The 19461-nt window shown below is 35.8% G+C and overlaps 1 protein-coding gene across 1 annotated transcript in view; it reads left to right on the plus strand.

Moving 5' to 3' along the window:
- The window catches only part of LOC127962174 (probable E3 ubiquitin-protein ligase HECTD4), an 83938-nt gene that overhangs the window by 17105 nt on the left and 47372 nt on the right, over positions 1-19461 (plus strand). The window contains exons 11-28 of the mRNA XM_052561672.1: positions 2070-2210; positions 2828-3057; positions 3195-3337; positions 3421-3491; positions 3611-3716; positions 4189-4309; positions 5118-5246; positions 6324-6448; positions 7727-7880; positions 8015-8103; positions 8239-8443; positions 8530-8649; positions 12114-12218; positions 13551-13714; positions 14003-14239; positions 14957-15149; positions 15224-15328; positions 19129-19217. Of these exons, the coding sequence (XP_052417632.1) occupies positions 2070-2210; positions 2828-3057; positions 3195-3337; positions 3421-3491; positions 3611-3716; positions 4189-4309; positions 5118-5246; positions 6324-6448; positions 7727-7880; positions 8015-8103; positions 8239-8443; positions 8530-8649; positions 12114-12218; positions 13551-13714; positions 14003-14239; positions 14957-15149; positions 15224-15328; positions 19129-19217 (2527 nt within the window). The remainder of the gene's footprint in view (positions 1-2069; positions 2211-2827; positions 3058-3194; positions 3338-3420; positions 3492-3610; positions 3717-4188; positions 4310-5117; positions 5247-6323; positions 6449-7726; positions 7881-8014; positions 8104-8238; positions 8444-8529; positions 8650-12113; positions 12219-13550; positions 13715-14002; positions 14240-14956; positions 15150-15223; positions 15329-19128; positions 19218-19461) is intronic.

The raw sequence follows: 19461 nt of genomic DNA on the forward strand, positions 1-19461 counted from the left end.
GACTTGCAACGTATTACGAGTTCTCTCCTGAACTGCACCTTCACTTTCATTATCCATCTCTCTCATGACTTTAATACTGAAGATTTTTATTTGACTTTTACCATGTTTTGTAAGTGCAATTTTTTTTTTTTTGGCAAATGAATTATCACTTGTATTTATTTTTACTACAAATTCCATGGTTAAACCACGGTTCGTACCATACCATAGGCTACATAAATTTTCCTAAGGGTTGTGTTTTTGTATGCACTAGCTCCCCCTAAACCAATGATAAAATATGATGATTTGTCTGCTAAATTACTACTGTAACATTACAATAGATAATAATGACGTCGTTTATACAGTATTTTGAGTGAGTGTGAGCAATGTGCTGCTGTTGCTTGACTAAGTAAACAAAGACAAAAGTACATTAGCATATTTACAGATGAGACTGACCTGTACCTGAAACCCTGAACAGAAGTGTCGCTTCTGCTCCAGCTGTGCGCTTACAAAGTTCACTCCGGTCTCTCTCTCTCTCGCATTGAGTCTGATCCAAACCGTTCGGCGGAGGCGCAGAGAGCGCGCGAGCCCAACCATTGCCAGTCACGACTAACCGATTCATGATTTGTTAGAGATTCGGGAATAATCGCTTTAGTATATTCGGCTTGCAATTATATAATAACAATATTTAAGTAGAGGGCCAAATCGTTTGCCAGGCCACCGGGAATAGTCCTGGTTCTCCCGATGTCCAGTCAGCGCCTGATTTCCACACGACACGCAGGACGTGCAGGATTCATATTCAGTCTTTTTGCGGCTTAATATTCACAGACACCAGTCCATATCGCGTTTTTGTTCAAGTGTACGACCTACTTTTGATTTATTAATCCAAAATGTGGCATATTTCGGCGGCGTTATAGGCTGAATTCCATTTTTATGACTGAATTCTACGAATGTGTTCTCCGCGTCGCGGAGATTATGGGCCATATGTCTTAGTGCAATTTGGGAAAGAAATAAGCTGTATGTGTGTAAATATTCAAATGTAATCCTCTTTGTAATTGTTACAATTTTCATAAGTAACTGTAATTTAATTACTCATTTTTTCTTAGTAACTGTAACTGATTACTGTTACATTTATTTTGTAATTAAATTACGTAACGCCGTTACATGTAACTAGTTACTCCCCAACACTGTATATATGTATGTATATGTACCGCTTCACATTTACAGCTCTGCGTATTTACTGCGTAAAACCATCAGTCAATTTTCAATGGAATAGAAATTTCCCCACTAGATGCTCACAAACACTGCTTTATCAGGCATTACAGGCAAAATGAGGTGAAAATGAGACCAATCATCACAGATTAGTGTCATGCAGAGGAGGGGTTTGGAAAAATTAATCGCTGAGTGAAAAAGGTAAAAATAAATGCATAAGACAATGAAAGTGTTTTTTGACCTTGTTGTTGGGACTCCCAAAACCCAAATAACCCATAATAGGGGCACTTTAAAGGAATCATGGTGTTGATTTGTTTCTTTTAATGACAGCAGTCAATATAGCCATTGAACAATTATTTGACGGTATATGAAGCCTGTTTTCATATTGCATGGTAAGTTATAGCCACAAATAGGTGTATTCATGTATTTACTGTTTATATAGTTTAATTAGGCATTAGTTAAAAACTAGAAAACCCTAATGATTCATTATAAATGCAGGCTTTATCTGCATTTATTATGATGCATCATATTCTTAGAGGTTATAACCACAAATAGTATTATAATGTATTGCAAATGTTATGATTATTTATCAGGTGATACACCATATTATATGGTTGTTTATAAAGCATTATGCATGCATTATAATGCATTAAAATTATTCTTAAAACTTTCTCTAATTATTGTTATTATTATTATTGTATTATGTCACAAAATGACAAAAGCGCACAATGAAATTACTAAAAGTAATCCAACATAAAAATATAAAAATAAAAGCTAATTCAAAATATTAATAAATACGGCAAAAACATTCAGGTTGTTAATGTAAAAAAAAAAAATTATACGAGTACTGACGTGTTCTGTTTTGATAATGACTGTTCCAGGGGCTTGTTATGACGCTCTTAACAATTTAATCTGGACGTGCTCCAGCGACTACATGGACCAGTGGTGTAATCCTGGGAACCAGGCCTTCCATCATGTGTGCCAGCGACTGGGCGTCAGTCACCTCATCAGTCAGCCTACAGGTACGGAAACTAAATGTAGACAGGAAGTACAAAACAATTCGATTTAAACATTTTCAACTTGAAACATTACACCATGTTATCTTAAGACAATTAAAGTACCGCTGACTGTCAAACTAAAATATGTATATGTTGTGTTTGTAATTACATGTTTGTAACAATAAAATTTCAATTTAAATAACACGTAACAATTAAAATGATAATTAAGTATCTAATGTGTGCTTTAATTTGTTAGTCAAACAATCAAAATAAGAGTACTACTTAAAAAGCCCAACAAAGGATTATTAAAATGTGATCTAAAGTAAAACTTTTAATTTAATATTATATAAAAATGTTCTTAAAAGTGTACTTAAGTGTGTTAAGAAACAGTCATGAAAGAGTCACTTAAGTGGCTTAAATGTTTCATTAACATTAATGATTTCATTGCTTTTTAAATACACTTTTAAGATTAAGTACAAAACAAGTGCACATTAAATACAATTAAGTGCACTTCAGGGTGAGCATGTTTTAGGCCACTTGCTCACAAAGCTTTTTTGTTTTTCGTTTAGATGTGCTGACATTTTGGGCAGAAATTATCTTTATCGTTTTCCCAGTAATATGTTTTTGACTCTTTATGACAGAAGAAATGATAGACACATCCAAAGTGATAAAGCAGCTGCTCCACCATGTTGGTGCCATGTGCATCCATCAGCTCAACCTGCTGGCAGCCAGCAGTAATCTGCACCTGGGACCCTTCATCGGGAAACAGCCCATGGAGGCCTGCCACTTCAGCTCCATATGTGACGTCATGGAGAAGGCCATGGTGAACGGAGACACCTGCATCATCCGCTGCATTCTGCTCGTCTTTCAGGTGGGGTTTTTCTAGAATAGTTAGAATATAAACATTTTAAATAACTTTTAATCAAATTTGATGAAGCAGTTTAGTAGTAATTGCAATTTTGGAAATGGAAAATTGTTATTATTATTATTTTTTATTTTTTTTTCCAGGTTGTGTTCCAGTTTTTTAATCTAAATGCGGAGCAGAACCGAGACTGTGTGAAGCGCTCTGGACTGTTGCTGTGGCAGTTACTCATGGCTCCTCACGATCAGATAGAGCCGGAAATACAAAGAGAAGTGTGTCTGGCCATCAGGTGAGCCTTCAAAGGAAGTCACATGATCCAAAAGTCAAGAATATCTGCTGAAACTAAAAGCCATTTCTCTTTGTTCTCAATAGCTCAGGTTTAAACACTTTGTACCAGAGCGAATCGGAGCTGAACAACCTGCTGAAATTTGTTTTCACAGAGGGTGAGAACTGCAAATAGATACACATAGAACAGAAATCATTCAAGTCAAGTTAGCATTGAACAATTTCATATTGATGAGTAACATATGCAATGAATTAGTTATTTATTTTTTCTTTGTAGGGGAGAAAAACAGTGGTTTGTCTCAATTGCGTGATGTTATATTAAACAACCTTGCCAACCAGTTACAGAAGAACCGCTTTGGAAGTGAGGACGATGAACACTACAGGTAACAGTTTCACCAGTCTTCAGACGGGAAGTGCTTAGGCTTCATTTAAATCCTTCACTTCTGTATTTTATTCTACTGCTTAAAATGTACATTCATTTTCTTTTTATCACAACCCAAGTTCTACACTTTAATCTCAACAAAAATAACTTTGATAGCTGACCGTAAGGGCCCTATTTTAATGGAGGTGCCCAGTACATGGTCTAAAAAGGGTTGCTCCTGTTCTTTTAATGAGAAGTGGGTGTGTTTTGGGCAGAACGTGCAATAAACCAATCAGAGTCCCATTCCCTTTAATAGCTGAACAGATGGGCACAAATGCATTTGTTATTTGCTATACTGCAGGATGTGTGACTGATAACTATCACTGGCTGAAACTAGCAAAAGACCAGGTGTATGATAGGACCCTTAATCTCTGTAGATGATTTTGTGGTTAATATCGGTCATGTGAAGCCCTTTCTCCCATCTTCCCCTGCAGGCTGAAGGATGAACTGTTGCAGTGTATCTTGAAGACTGTAGTGCGCGAGTCGTGTCTGCTCATCACTAAATGTCAAACCGTTTCCAAGGAAGACCTCCAGAAGCTTCTCTCCACTGTACCTGTATGTGGCTTCCGCATAAATACACTGAAGAATTACTTTGTGGAGAAAACTTTCATTTTGACTTTTTATTGACCTTTTAAGTGAACTGGATTAATGTTAAAAGCTGTTAGCTTTCATAACCCTTGTGAAAAAGATGTGCACTTTAGTATAGTTAAAAAAAGTACTGTTACTGAAGTAACATACTTAAAAATAACATACTTAAATCCATGTTTTTTTTGACCCCCTTAACCCTTTAAAGTATGACTTAAGTATTACATCTTTATATGTTATTATATAATTACTTCTCTTGTCTTTGAAATATGTTTAAAGTACTGCTGAATGTACTCACAAGTATTAATGTTAAGCTATACATTAATGTAATTTCTTGTATGTCAAATTGTAATTTAAATTCATTTAAAATGTATAAACTTTAAATGTAAAATTGAATAATACACAATTAAAAAGTTAAAATTATATTTGTGTACTTGATGTACATGTTATTTAGTACATCAAAATAAGTGCACTACTTTAATGCACTACAAAAGATTATTAAAGCAATTATGTACAATTTACTTTAAATCTCTTCATTTGGCATTATTACCAAGGTCACTTAAGAACAGAAAGTCATGAAAGTCTCTCTATAAGCCACTTAAGTGCCCTTAATGTCATACAGTTTTTTGTATATATGTTTTTAGGATTTGAAGTACACTAGATGGTGCTTCTCTTTTTCACAAGGGAAAATACATCCATAATGTGAAATAATTGTCTTTTGTCTGTCTGAATTGATACAGTTAGCTGTGTCTGATTAACAGCACTTCCTCATTAACAGGCGGCATCACCAAGCTTGCGTTATTTAATGGCTGTGCAGAACCATTTGCTCAGCAACACCATCCTGCTCCACCCGGAAGACACTGATGATAGTGACAGCTCCCTACAAGGGGAAACTATGAAGGTACAGGTAAACATCCCCTTTAAAAACCTTACATTCTCTCTGATTGGTTAGTGTGGACTGCCGGTGGCTCCATCCAGGACAGCAGGAACACACAGGAATTCATTGCACTGGTATTCAATCCGGTCTGCTTTTGTGTGTGAGTTTAGGATGTTCACTTTTTGATGTGTGTTAACCCTTTGTTTTCTTCTTATTAACACACATAAGAAAAAATATCTCGGTAAAATGTATAGATATTGGATTGAACTATATTTATCAATATATCATAAACTTACTCTCTTATGTTTTGGTGGATTTATTTTAACTGTGTGTTTAAGCTGCAAATATGTTAAAGTTTTGAGCTAACCCAATTCACAGCTAAGATTTAAGGATTTAAAGTGCACTGTTTGTGCACTTGTAGTGTACTTAAAATCTTAAGAGTGTACTTTAAGAAAACATACTTAAAATAATATAATAATGAAATAAAAGGACACTTAACAGAACCTTTCATAACTGTTTCTTAAAACACTTAAGTACACTTTAAAAGTGCAATGTGTAATAATATCAAATTAATAGTTTTATTTGAAAGTATGTTTTAAATTATGTTTTAATCTTTTGTCATGCATTGAAGAAGTAAACTTATTTTGAGGTGTTAACTAACAGATCACATGAAAAGTGCAGGAGTATCATTTTTACCGTTTTGTGTTGTTCTATATTACATTTAAGTTAATTTGCACATTCATCACTGCAAATATATTTAAGTACACTTTAGCCATATTTTAAAAATACAGTTATTGTGGAATTACGTACGAGATATACTTGTATCCTAATTAATTGGGTCACTAATGTTTAGCTAATTGCATTAAATATCAGTTTAAACTATGATACATTTTCTTCTTATTGTACTTAATTTTCAATTAAGTATGAAAACATTACATTAAGTGTGTATTCTTTTAAAGTACATGGTGTCTATACAAAGTACCCCGGTGTTTTTTTTTTATTTTTTTTTTAAGTATGCTAGAGTGTACTTGCTGTTCACAAGAGTTCTGTAGCAGCTGTAGATGTTCTGTGAGAAATGTGTGTGTTTACTGAACGTGTTCCCGTCAGGAGCTGCAGACCAGCATCCTGTCACTCTCCTCTAAGATCCTGGTTGGATGTGATGAGGTTCTGGAGACGCTTCAGCAAGTCACCAGCTCGCTCATCAACAGCAGCGTCAGCGATCGAGAGGCCAGGTGCACTTCTTTGGTGATGCTTTATTTGTATTTATACTAGGGCTGTCATTTTAACATGTTAACTTAATTCATTAGTTATGAGAAAGTAATGCAATTAAAATATATTAATGTAGTTAATGCACTGGACCCGACCCCAGACCTGTGCATCATCTTACATACAGTTGACTGTTGACAGATATGATGCATGGTAACAAACTCATGAATGCAGTTATACCCTAAAATTCAAGATATTGAGGCAAAAATGCTCCTGTATGAGTTTTGTCTCATATTTATATTATATGATAAGCAATATCGCATGAGTGCTGTTTATGTCTGAATACCACTAGTTAAAATCAAAAAGATTTTAAACACAATATTGTTTGTTTTTGCCAACTAAAATATTACCTATATAGCCACAGCAGAACTGTTGAGTGTCTCAGAGCAGGACAGCGGCTCTTAGTTTATGAGGGAATCCACGTTTTGAACAAATTGAGTTAATTAATGATTCAAATACACGTTTGCTTTATTTCTAAATGAATCAGATGTTTAAACAAATCTAATGAACGACTCAAAGACATTTACTGCCACCTGCTAGCAGTATTAGTTTAAAAAGGGGGAAAACATTTAAAGTGATAGTTCACCGAAAAAACTTAAGTATGTCATCATTTACTAAGCAATTTAATATCTAAATATAAATGCAAAAGTAAAAAGCATTGACTAATTGATGAATGATTGTATTAATGTGTAAAATAAATAATCACAATGTTGAAAGAGCATTTTAGTTAACAATGTTTGGATTTAAAATCAAAATAATGGATAAATGTTGTGTTTGTGGTAAACAGCCACAGATCAGGAGCAGACTCCTGCTGCTTCTCTATTACACATGGACTACATACACACTGCAAACAGAGTGTGTGTGTGTGTGTGTGTCAACCTCACATACAGCTCACGTAATCAGGCTTGTGCTGTGGAAGCTGTGTAATTGTGCAACAATTACACAATTGTAAAAACAAAAATACAGTGCATGATCAAACATGTAAGTGAGATCGATATTTATTTTTGAAAAATGCCATCGGTGATCGGCCTCAAAAATCCTGATCGGAGCACGCCTAAATTTTGTTGAATCTAATAAAATAGCCTATTTCTTTCTAAAGCTACTATTTGTAATGTCTACTTAATACTTAATACTTAATACATCTAACACAAAAATAGCTTTCAATAACTGACAGTCCTAGTTTGTACTGAAGCACTTTCCTTTACTTATCATCTTCTCGTCACTGTTTTTTTTTCTATGTCAAGACTGAGAGGACTTGAGCAGGTGACGAAGGCCACGATGTTGGGACACTTGTTGCCGGTCCTGTTGACATCACTGATGCACCCAAACCTACAAACCCTGAAGCTCGCTGACGCTCTCATGCCACAGCTGGTCCAGCTGGTCCTCTATACTAGTCAGGTGCGTGTGTGTTGTATAATAAAATATACTACAATAATCCAGTTGTAAATATTATGATAATAGGTGGAAAGGACAGGTGGTATACAGTGTATAAAAAATACTTTTTTCTCAGTATTTTTCTATCTATCCAACAGACTGCTTTGCTGCTAAAGACACACTCACCATTATTTGTTGAGGATTCACCGCTAAATCAAGGCTCCAGTCCACCCTTGTTAAATGACAGGTAAGTTATTTTAATTTTTTCCGAACTTTTTTTAATTTTGTAGTTTTATTTTAATTTTTTATTAAATCTAAATAAACATGTTGGACAGAAGCATCTAAATTATTCAAACACAAAATGAAGTTGATTTTATTTCAGTTTCCAGATTCTGGAAGAGAGAGAGGAGCCGGGCTTTCTGACCGGCCTGAAGATCCCTGCCCCGTGGGCTGCTGGGAAAACGGTGGAAACCGCTCATCCGGTGCGAGACAACTACAAGTTTAAAGAAACCGTGCACATCCCTGGAGCTCGGTGTCTCTACCTGCGCTTCGACCCTCACTGTTCCTCACAATACGACTATGACAAGGTTTCACGATTCGAATGTCTGAAATGTACAGTGGAATACAAGTGTTACATTGAATATTCATGCTCATAACTGCTCTTGTTCTTCAGCTGGTGATTTACGCCGGCCCAAACACAAATAGTCGTAAGGTGAGCGAGTATGGAGGAAACACCATGGGTTACGGTAGCCGCAGCGTCTTAGGAACCGGGTGGCCCAAAGATCTGGTCAAGGTGAGGAACACGCACACCTTTTTCATCAGATGGCTCACGATTAGTGGTCAAGAATAAAGGCAGGTGGTTTAACAACATAAAATGTTGTTATATATATATATATATATATATATATATATATATATATATATATATATATATATATATATATATATATATATATATTAGGGGTGTAACGGTTCACAAAATTCACGGTTCGGTTCGATACGATACACTGATGTCACGGTTCGGTTCGGTTCGGTTCGATACGTTTTAGATACAGCAAAATGCAAAAACATCTCAACTTTTCAGAATGCCGCAAGCGCACCGCGGGTCATGTGACAAGAACTAACCAATCAGCTTCATCCTTTCCCATAACAACGTTGAAAACTCAGCCAAGATCAAGGAACAGCTGATCATAGTTGTATATGGATTGCAATTTTGAAATAAATTTAGTAGCAGAGCTACTGCAAGCGATTTTTAGAGCTGCAAATCCATTTATCCTTCGCTGAAATTTCCGCGTCTCATGGAGAGAGCACGTCATTGTTGCTTAGCAAAGACAGACGCCTCATGAGCGCTTCTGCCCGAGCGCTTTGGAAAGGAGGAGAAAGACGCGCTTAGCGTTTTCCACGCGTTTTTAGGAGCGATATGTGAACGGACCCTAAGGCGCTCGCTCACTCAGCACGCGCTGAAGGCTCGTTGCAAAATGTCTAATGCATTTAACAGACCAGAAATATAAGATCCTAAAATAACCAACAGGTCTGGTGTTTGGGTGCACTTTGGATTCCCTGTAAACTATAATGGTGTACCGGTGTCTAAATGCTGCAGGCATAGTTTGTTGCGTGCATGTTTCTCCTTTTTTTCGTCTTTTCCCAGATACTGACACAATAAGGTGATGTCGGCGTAAATGAGTTGACATGTTTCAAGTATTCACGCTGGTGTTTTTTTTTTTTAAAGCAATGAAGCAACCGCGCGAAGCCCTCACTATATAGGATTTTAGAAAGAATGCAGAGCACTAGTGTAGTGTGCAAACTTACCACAGTGTGGATTTCAGAAAGTGTGCAAAGACTTCACGTGCACACTTACCATAACATGGATTTACAAATAATGTTCTAAGGAGGGGCTCTCATGTCACTCTGATCGAGCAGCTCATAGATGGAATCATGCATCTCAAACAATATGTTTGAGAGTCATCTTCTTTTTCTAGTCTGTTAAACGCATTGGCCATTTTGCAACGAGCCTTCAGCGCGTACTGAGTGAGCGAGCGCCTGACTGAGTCATAACATAACATAAACATAAGATGGTGTTTTTTTCTTCTTCGGGAGTGTCAGGGGCGTTGCCTGTTACGTCGTTTGGGTTATTGGGCTACCTTGTTGAACGCATATCATTATATTTCTCTTTTTTTTTCAAATATAATTAATTAGTCCAACGAACCGTTCGGTATGCATAATGCGTACCGCGTACCGAACCGAAAGCGTCGTACCGAACGGTTCAATACGAATACGCGTATCGTTACACCCCTAATATATATATATATATATATATATATATATATATATATATATATATATATATATATATATATATATATATATATATATATATATATATATATGGTATCATTTGTTATAATTTTATAATATTTATAAATATTTATAATTTATAATTCATAATTTTATATTTTTTTTGTACTTTTAATATTTAATATAAGGCTTTCTTTAATGTAGTTGATAAAAAAAAAAAAAGCTGCCTCTTGATAACCCGTTTACTACAATATTAATGGCAGAAGTATGGCTTTTATATTTAAATAGATACAAATGTATTGTTTATTGGTAAAAAAAAAATAAAATTTTGTTAAAAGCCTGATGAATCTAAAGATCAACAAGAAATATTTTTTTAATAAAGTACAAAAACACTTAATAAATAAATAATGGTGTGCTTAAAATTAAATTATCAAAATAAATGGTTTCCAGGACACCAGAATGCAAATTCTAAATTTTAATAGATTGATATCTTTAAGATGTTTATGCAACCTATAAAACATTTTTGTATAAATGTGTCATACGTTTTATACAGTATATAAAGTATATGCAGTGCTTAATGTAAATATCTGTTCATTAAGCCGTTTGTTTACTTCATCTTGAAATGTATTGCTTTAAATTTTTCTACCTTAATTCTAGAGGTCGACCGATATATCGGTTTTACCGATTAATCGCCACTAATAGTTAATATGCTGGAACTATCGGCTATCGGCAAAAATCCATGTCGATAGTTTTTCAGGTTTCTGTATTTTCCCCATTGCATCCATTGCTGGAGTGACTGAGAATGATCCGTTGTCATTATACACTGCTAGAGCCTGGTGGAAATCACTGACAGCATGTGTTGTTTGTATTTTGACATGTGAGGCTGTACGCTGCACAGTGCGGGAAACTTCAAATGCTAATTAAAATCCAGCCGACAGAAAATCCTGCCGTGGAACAGAGCACCATTTACAAGTTTAATTGTATTCATCCCAAATAGTTATTAATGTGGATAATAACTTCATCCTAGGCTGTAACATTGTGTATTTCCGCAAAACGTTTGTCTTTCTGTGGCTCTAATAAAGTATGCTTCATTTATTGAGCTGTAGGTCTATGTACATCGCAATTTCTCTTTCCGTTGGCTTTGTTTTTTTTAAAAACTAAACTGAAAACTCATCTTTTCCACATTTTTCATTCTTGAAGTGAACTTGTGTCCATTTGGTGATTTAAATAAACTGTTTAGTGAACACGACGCTGCACTTTCCCCCGGTGTGTGACCCATATTTTGTTATTTTGATTAGATAATCAAGTGTTCTAAAGTAGAAGAAAAATAAAGTGTGAGAGTATACAAACAATATCCATATGTAAGTATTTTCAGTGCTATGGCCTTAGCTGTGTAGCTAATTAAAACATGACTGTTGATATGAAATGGGAAGACTTTACAATAAGAGTCCATTTGTAACATTAATAGTAATGAAAGCTGTATAAGGATCATAGTTTGTTAATTTCAACATTTAGGCAACTATTCAATTTTTTTTATTATTTTGTTTCTTCTGTTAACATGAATTAATAATCTATGAACGTTAATGAATCAATTTAATAATGAATATTAATATTGGATTCATTTAGTAATTATGTATGGTTCTTTTTGTTTGTAATAGTAAAGCACTATTTTAGATTTCGCTAAGTAAAACTATCGGTTGATTAATCGGTATCTCTCTGTAAAATCTGGTAAAAATCAGTCGACTTCTACTTAATTCTACTTATTCAATTTTTCTGGATTTATGCAACCTCACGTTTTTATTTAATTCTACTTGTAAACACTAGAGAATAGAAAAAATAATTAAATTGAATTAAATTTGGGTAAGTAGTACTCCAAATAATACCAAATTCCTTTGCACATTCTGAATAATGAATAATCTGAATAATCTCCAGATATTAATGCTTCAGCTGATGTGTTTTCAGGTGGAAGGAGATACTGTGACGTTTTCTTTTGAGATGAGAAGTGGACGTGAGCACAACACCCCAGATAAAGCCATGTGGGGTTTCTCATGCACTGTTCGAGCGCAGGTACCCACTCCAGGCTTCACACTAGCTTTTAAATACATGCCAATCAGAAAATTTACAGTCATTTTTATTTTTTACTTTTAAAATACTTTATTTTGATTAAAAATGTAAAAATACTTAATCGATTGCTAACATTTGGTCAACTGCTAAATTGCATTTTTAAAGCTTAATTGGTATATGGATAATTTTATTGAAAATAAAATATAATGTAAAAGTTTGCATAATTGTATTGTTATACTATATATTTAAATATGGATTTAACCATTTTAAATGAATCTGCAACATTTTACAATAAGGTTCCATTTGTTAAGATTAGTTTATGCTTTAGCTAACATGAAGCAACACACTGGCCATATTTTACAACTATGATACGTTTCATTTTGTAGTTTTGTGAACATCAAAAACACACTGTGGAATTTGGTGCTCGGCAAAAACAGCAACTGAATTTTAAAGTGAAATAAAAAAATATTTATCAGGATTGAGTAATTCGATTTTTTTTTAAATCTAATTAATTACACCATGTGCCAATTTATTAATTAAATGGGAAATTAATCGCACATCAATTTTGAATAAATTACCCTTCAAAATATTAGCCATTATTGTGCTTTAAAGCATCAATGCATTGAATAAATAAGTCGATTTGGAAAGAAATGTTTTTGATTCAACATTGCATAAATAATGATAATAAATGGGTGTTCATGAGTAAAACAAAAACAAACAAAGAAAGTGATGCAGTCATCCATTCAACAGATTTGTTCAAATGGCAGATTGATTCAGAATCAAACCAATGACTGTCTTTATGAATGAGTCACTGAATCATTCACTCACTTGAGTCCTCTGATTCATTCAGTTTGGAGAAAGATGCACAACATTTCCACTGTGGCTGTTTTTTGTACGTGTAAAATTTTACAAAACTGATAATATAAACAAAACATCGTGTTTAAAATGTATCACAATGTGTTGCATTATTGTTTATTAATATAATTAATATCACATTTGCAATCATGTAGATATTTGGGGACAAAAACTGCACTTTTGTGCTGCTTTCATGTGATTTTGCTAAACCGATTATATAAATATTAAATGAAATCCCATGCACAGACATTTTTTGCCTCATATTGAATTTCAGCTTCATCACACAGTCAGTCAGTTAGTCATGTTCATCAGCATCTGCATCATTGTTAGAGGATAAACAAATCTGGGCAGGGCAGGTGCACTGAATGCATTAATCTTTTTGACAGGTTATAATTGCACCAAATTAACATGTTAAATCGTCAGGCCAAATAAAAATGAATATAAGCTTGCTTGTTTGCACTGATTCTGTTGCTTGTTCAGGAGTCGTCTGAGGATGTGTCCGGCGGCCTGCCCTTCCTGGCTGATCTAGCTCTGGGTTTATCAGTGCTGGCCTGTGCTATGTTACGCATCCTCTATAACGGCCCTGACATCACACGAGAGGAGGAGGCCTGCCACGACCTGCTCTGCTCCAAACTGCTGCAGAGGTGCGCTGCTTCACCTGCCGTGCACAAACACTGCTGCTCTTCAGTGCTTGTGAATACGAGAGCTGAAAACCCTGTCGGTGAAACCCGTCTGAATGCAAGCTTCAGATGTTTGCTGCTTTTACAGGGTCTCTAGTCACATAGGCCACATTTACACTGTATGCTTCAAGTGACCCAATTCTGACTTATTTGCATTTGATCAATTTAATGCATATTTGTTGAATGAAAGTTTCCTGCTGTTCAATATATAACTCTCATGGGTTGTTTATGTTTATTTCTGCCCTGTGTAAGGTGTCAGTGGCAGGTGGAGGCTAACGGAGCGATCTCTCCTGCCCTCACGCCGTCTCCGTCTCCTCTGCCTCTCACCATCGACGAGGAGCGAGAGTTCACCTATCCTTCAGACATCCTGGTCCCTCCTCCAGGCCCCGCTTGCTGTGAGCTGCCCCGCATACACCTACCCCAGGGCATTATGGGCCGCCTGAGGGAGCTGTCTGGAAGAGGCCGGCCTCAGTTTCGCCCCAGCATCAAGTGAGCACATGATATGGAGTCTGCATATTAGAGGAATATAACTTAATGATAGCAGAACATTTAACCTTAATCAGAGATGTATAGAGGACTAGAAATCCCACTACTGAAAGGAAGGAATCAGTGATCAGCTTATTCATTCAAAAGTAAAAATATAAATTAAACACTTTTACAACATGCCTAATATATTTACTTTTTTTTTTAAATAGTTAGAAAAATGTTGTTAAACAATAAATAAGTAGGTTTTTTTTTTTTTTTTTTTTGCTTCAATATAATCTGTAAAGCATAATGTTCAGTAAAGTTGAATTTGAAGATGGACAAAGAAACATAAAATAAATAATATTAAACAATATAATATATAAAATAATAATAATTGTTAATACACACACACACACACACACATGTACGTATTTAAGAAAACAATTATAATTCTATATTAAATATATTTATATATAATATAAATAATATAAATGTATGCATGTAAATATTTTCAAAATATATATACTGTAAATACTGTTTGTTTGTTTGTTCATGTTACTTAACAAATGGAACCTTACTGTAAAGTTTAAAGGCAAACCACAAAAATCTAAATTATCAGAAACAGACAAATTATATTCAGTATAAATCTTATACTGCTTTGAAATATGTACTGTGACAAGTGTAACACAAATAAATTGATAAACGTGAAACATGACTGATATCTTCTTGTTGGTCTCTCAGAGAGGTGATGCGTCCTGATGTGATGGAGGAAGTGATCGTGTCGTGTGTCATCAAGCACTTGGGTCTGGTGGATGCGCTGCAGTCGCTGGTCAACTTCCAGTACAGAGACATGCACAGAGAGGAGCACAACCTGCTCTGCAAGATCATGGCCGAGACCTTCAAGAAGATCAACGCAATGGAGAGACAGTTACAGGTGTGTGTCCCACAGCAGCTCCTCTCACACACGCTGTGTGACGCTCTTATCGTGTCTGTGTGTGTTTGATTCAGAGTGTAGCTGAACTGGAGCAGAAGTGGCAGAATGAAGCAGAAGAAGCTCAGCAGGGCAAACTGGAGAACAACTCTCCCTTCTTCCACGACTATCACTTCTTTGAGGTCAGTGATCGGAGACATACGGTCGTCATCCTTGTGGAAAGAAGTACACTAGGCGTAGTTTCAAACAGAGTACTTTTTATGCAATAATATACTTTAAAATGTGAAATATATGTTATGTTTTTAGACCGTTAATTGTATCTTAATTGCAACTAAATAAAAATGTATCGTAGATTAAATTTATATCAAATTAAGTTTGTTTGAAGTTTGTTGTGATTTTTTTTTTATCTGCTTAAGTGCATCTTTAACCATATTTCTAAGACAATAGAATTATGAAATTATAAAGTACTGTTGAGTGCACTGTCAAGCATTTATGATAAAATATACTTTGATGTCATTTCTATTTCAACTTGTATCACATGTATTTTAATACATTTTTGTAATTTCACATTTGTTATGATGAAGTTTAAATTTTGTGCATTTTAAATATTAACGTATATAAATGTAATACCGAATAACACACTACAGTTCAAATTATAATCAAGAACTTTCCATGAGCTTTAATATGTTAGTCAGCACAACAAAATAAGAGCACTTCTTTACTGCGTGACAAAATATTATTGAAACATAATTAATTAAAATGTACTTTAAAGAAACTTAATTTGACATTAATTGCAATGGTAACTTTTTTAAAGTGTACATTGGAATGTAATCATTTAATCAGAAATGTTCCTAATCATCATGAATTAATTTGTCAGGATTGAAGGTTAGTCACATAGAAATATAGTGGTGTTTACCGTTATTTAATAATAACTGAACATTTAAATAGAATAATAATAATATAAATAAGATCTCATTATTTAACTGTAGTTCATGCATTAACATTCACATTAGCTACAGAATTTACTAATCTTTGTTCAAAATAACTCTTAGTTCATTAAATAACACTGTTGCAACTTTTGATTTTAACAACGTGTTATTAAATATCGGAATTGCCTTAGATTAACAGATGTTTAGAAGTTTGTTAACTAATACAGCCCTAATGTAAATTGTGTAAAACACTTTCAAACAATGTTGTAGTCCAGATTAAAATGAAAAAAAAAAAGTTTGAAAATAAATAGCCTATTAAGTCTATTTAAGTCTAAAGCCTTGCTCACACTACGTGATTTTTAGCCTGATTTAGCCCCGATATACCCCTCCTGAGAATCGGAGCAAACATCTTGCAAACACCTCGGTCTGTCCCAATGTTCTGCGCGGATTATCTGGTAATATGCTATCTGCTGTTAGTGAGTGAATGTGTGTTTATCCCGAGCGTCTCTCATGTGTTCTAAAAATGCAGTTATAAAACAGAGAGTTCCGGTCCTTGATTCTGATTGGCTGAGCTGCGTTCGAAGCTGTTGTAGATTAAGGCTGGTTCACACGGCAGGATAATTAGACCGATTTTAGCCCCGATTCACCCCTTCCGACAATTTTAGGATGCTCCGATTATCGTAAAATAATCTGATCAAATATTCCTGCCGTGTGTGGTGTGTTAAGACCGCTCTCCTCTGCTCGGAAGAATGTCGGGACCGCTCCGATCTCAAATCGGGGATTATCCAACATGTTGGATTTATTTGGCCCGATTTCTTCTCGTTTGTGGTGTCCCCCGAGGACAAACAATCACGCAGCCTGTGGACTGTGGGTGTAGCCAATCAGAAAGCGAGGTGACGAGGCAATGATAGTACCGGGAAACAAAATCAAAACAGCCGGCGTATATAATATAACAAATACAAATAAAGTTGATGGGCATAACTACATCCACAACTGCAGTCCACCAGAGTACAAACGAATATATGAACGTTTATTTCAACGGTTATTAATCTGTGTAGTACGTAACAACATTTCTATGAGATAAAACAACAACTTATCTCCATATTATGATATTTTTCCCGTTAAAAACAAAGCACAAACTATGACCACTGCATCCTCTTCGTCCGCCATGATTGTTTACTCTAAAGTCACGTTTGATCTCGAGGGATTTTGCGAGATTTCCCGTCTGACCTGGGAATGCTCGGGAGTCAAATCGGTTCGTGTGTGATGTGTTGATTTTGCCGTGTGGCTGCACACCACACACGGAACGACCAAAACTGTTAGATCCGTGATTTTTTATCGCTGTGTGTGGGGTCTCTCATATTTGGAAAATCGGCCGACAATTTTAAAATCGTCCCGTGTGAACCAGGCCTTACTCTATAAACATACAGCTTTGTTTACTTCTGTGTGTTGCTCGGCAACCACTTTATTGTAACCACAGCTGATTCTGAGGAAGTACATTGTTTGGTGGAAGAATACTGTTTTTATTAATATCGTTACGCTTTATTTGCTCTGTTTCATTCTGTGAAACCTTACTTTGTATATGGAGTAACCATTTTATAAAAGCAGTAAGCCCTGTGAAGCCGTGAAGCTGTGGTTTACAGCTAAGGGGGCTAATGCCTAACAACACCGCTTAGCTGTTATACATTCACTATAAACCATGGCTTCTTGGGGCTTATTGCTTTATCAACATCTGAATAATTTGTAATGCATAATTATTCTCTGTATTTTGAAGTGCCCACAATAACAATATTGTGCATATTCATTATCGTGATATATCGCATTACCGAATACCGGCACATATCTACTTTGTTCATAACCAGTCCCAAACCCCCCCAATTAACCCACCATCGCCCCTTGACGGTCATTAAAGGAACTGGTGATTCTGCATTAGTCTCTTAAAGGGGGGGTGAAATGCTCGTTTTCACTCAATCTCCTGTTAATCTTGAGTACCTATAGAGTAGTACTGCATCCTTCATAACTCCAAAAAGTCTTTAGTTTTATTATATTCATAAGAGAAAGATAGTCTGTACTGATTTTTCCCGGAAAAAAACACGACCGGCTGGAGGCGTGACGTGTGGGCGGAGCTAAAGAATCACGAGCGCCAGTCGGCTTTTGCGTGAGAAGCTGTGACATTACCGTAAGGAAAAAAACATCCAAAACAAACCATGGCTTACAGTCAGATTCAGCGTATATTTATGATCCAGAGTCAGATCCCGAGGCTGAAACTGAACGAGAGCAGCATCAGCAACGACTCGCTCCGAGCGGGGCTCGAACCCGGGTCTCCGATGGGAGGCGGACGCACTAACAAGGAGGCAGAGATATTTGAAGCAGTTTTACTCACCGCCTGCGGTTCCAACACACGATCGTGACCCTTTTTCGTTGGGATTGCATCATCCTTAAGAAATAAAAGATACGCAAATCCACCATCAAACTGGGCCTTGTTTGTAAAACAAGCATCTTCGAAATGCAGGGAACAAACACAAACACTTGCACAACTCCGTTGATGCTCTGTAAAAATAAACTCCATCCACTGGTCCCTTAATGCTGTTTCTCTTTTGGTAATCTGTGCAGGGTTGTCTTGCCCTGGCAACCAAAAACACACTTCTTTTATGACTTTTCGCGACGCTCTCGCTGTGATCAGTGAAGTCTGTTGTGCTCTCAGTGCTCTGCTATACGGGAGCGCGCTCTTCCGGCAGAAGTGCCTCAGGACCCATATAAGGAAATTCCGCTCCATCTAACATCACACAGAGCCATACTCGAAAAAAATTTTTCCGAAACTTGTGACAAACCGGAATGAGTATTTTTGGAACTTTGTCCATGTTTAGCATGGGAATCCAGCTCTTTAACAGTGTAAAAAACTCAGTATGCATGAAATAGCATTTCACCCCCCCTTTAAAGAGTTATGAGCCATTTGTACTTGAACCGCTGCAGAGAGCTGTATTCAGTGGTTTGATTCTGTGTATGCTGTAATTGCAAAGATGGATTATTTTGGTTTGTCTTGTGGCCCACAGAACAAAATGAAGGAGCTGGAGCTTCTGTGTTCACTGAAGGAGGTTCCTCTGGACCCCACTGATCCAGAAAACACTGTGATGGCTCTGAGGTATGATGGGAAACAGATTCTGACTTCCTGTAGTGAACTCTATTTTTTATGTTTCTTTACATCTACTTTTTAGGAGCCAAGGAGGCTTTAAATTAATCAAATGTGACAGTAAAGATATTTATACTGTTGCTAAATATTTCTGTTTCAAATGATGTTTTTCATCTTTCTATTCATCAAAGAATCCTTACAAAAATCATATGACAGTGAAGACAAATTCAGCTATGCGTCACAGGAATACATTACA

The sequence above is a fragment of the Carassius gibelio genome, chromosome B7, assembly GCF_023724105.1.
Source record: "Carassius gibelio isolate Cgi1373 ecotype wild population from Czech Republic chromosome B7, carGib1.2-hapl.c, whole genome shotgun sequence".
Classification (NCBI taxonomy): domain Eukaryota; kingdom Metazoa; phylum Chordata; class Actinopteri; order Cypriniformes; family Cyprinidae; genus Carassius; species Carassius gibelio.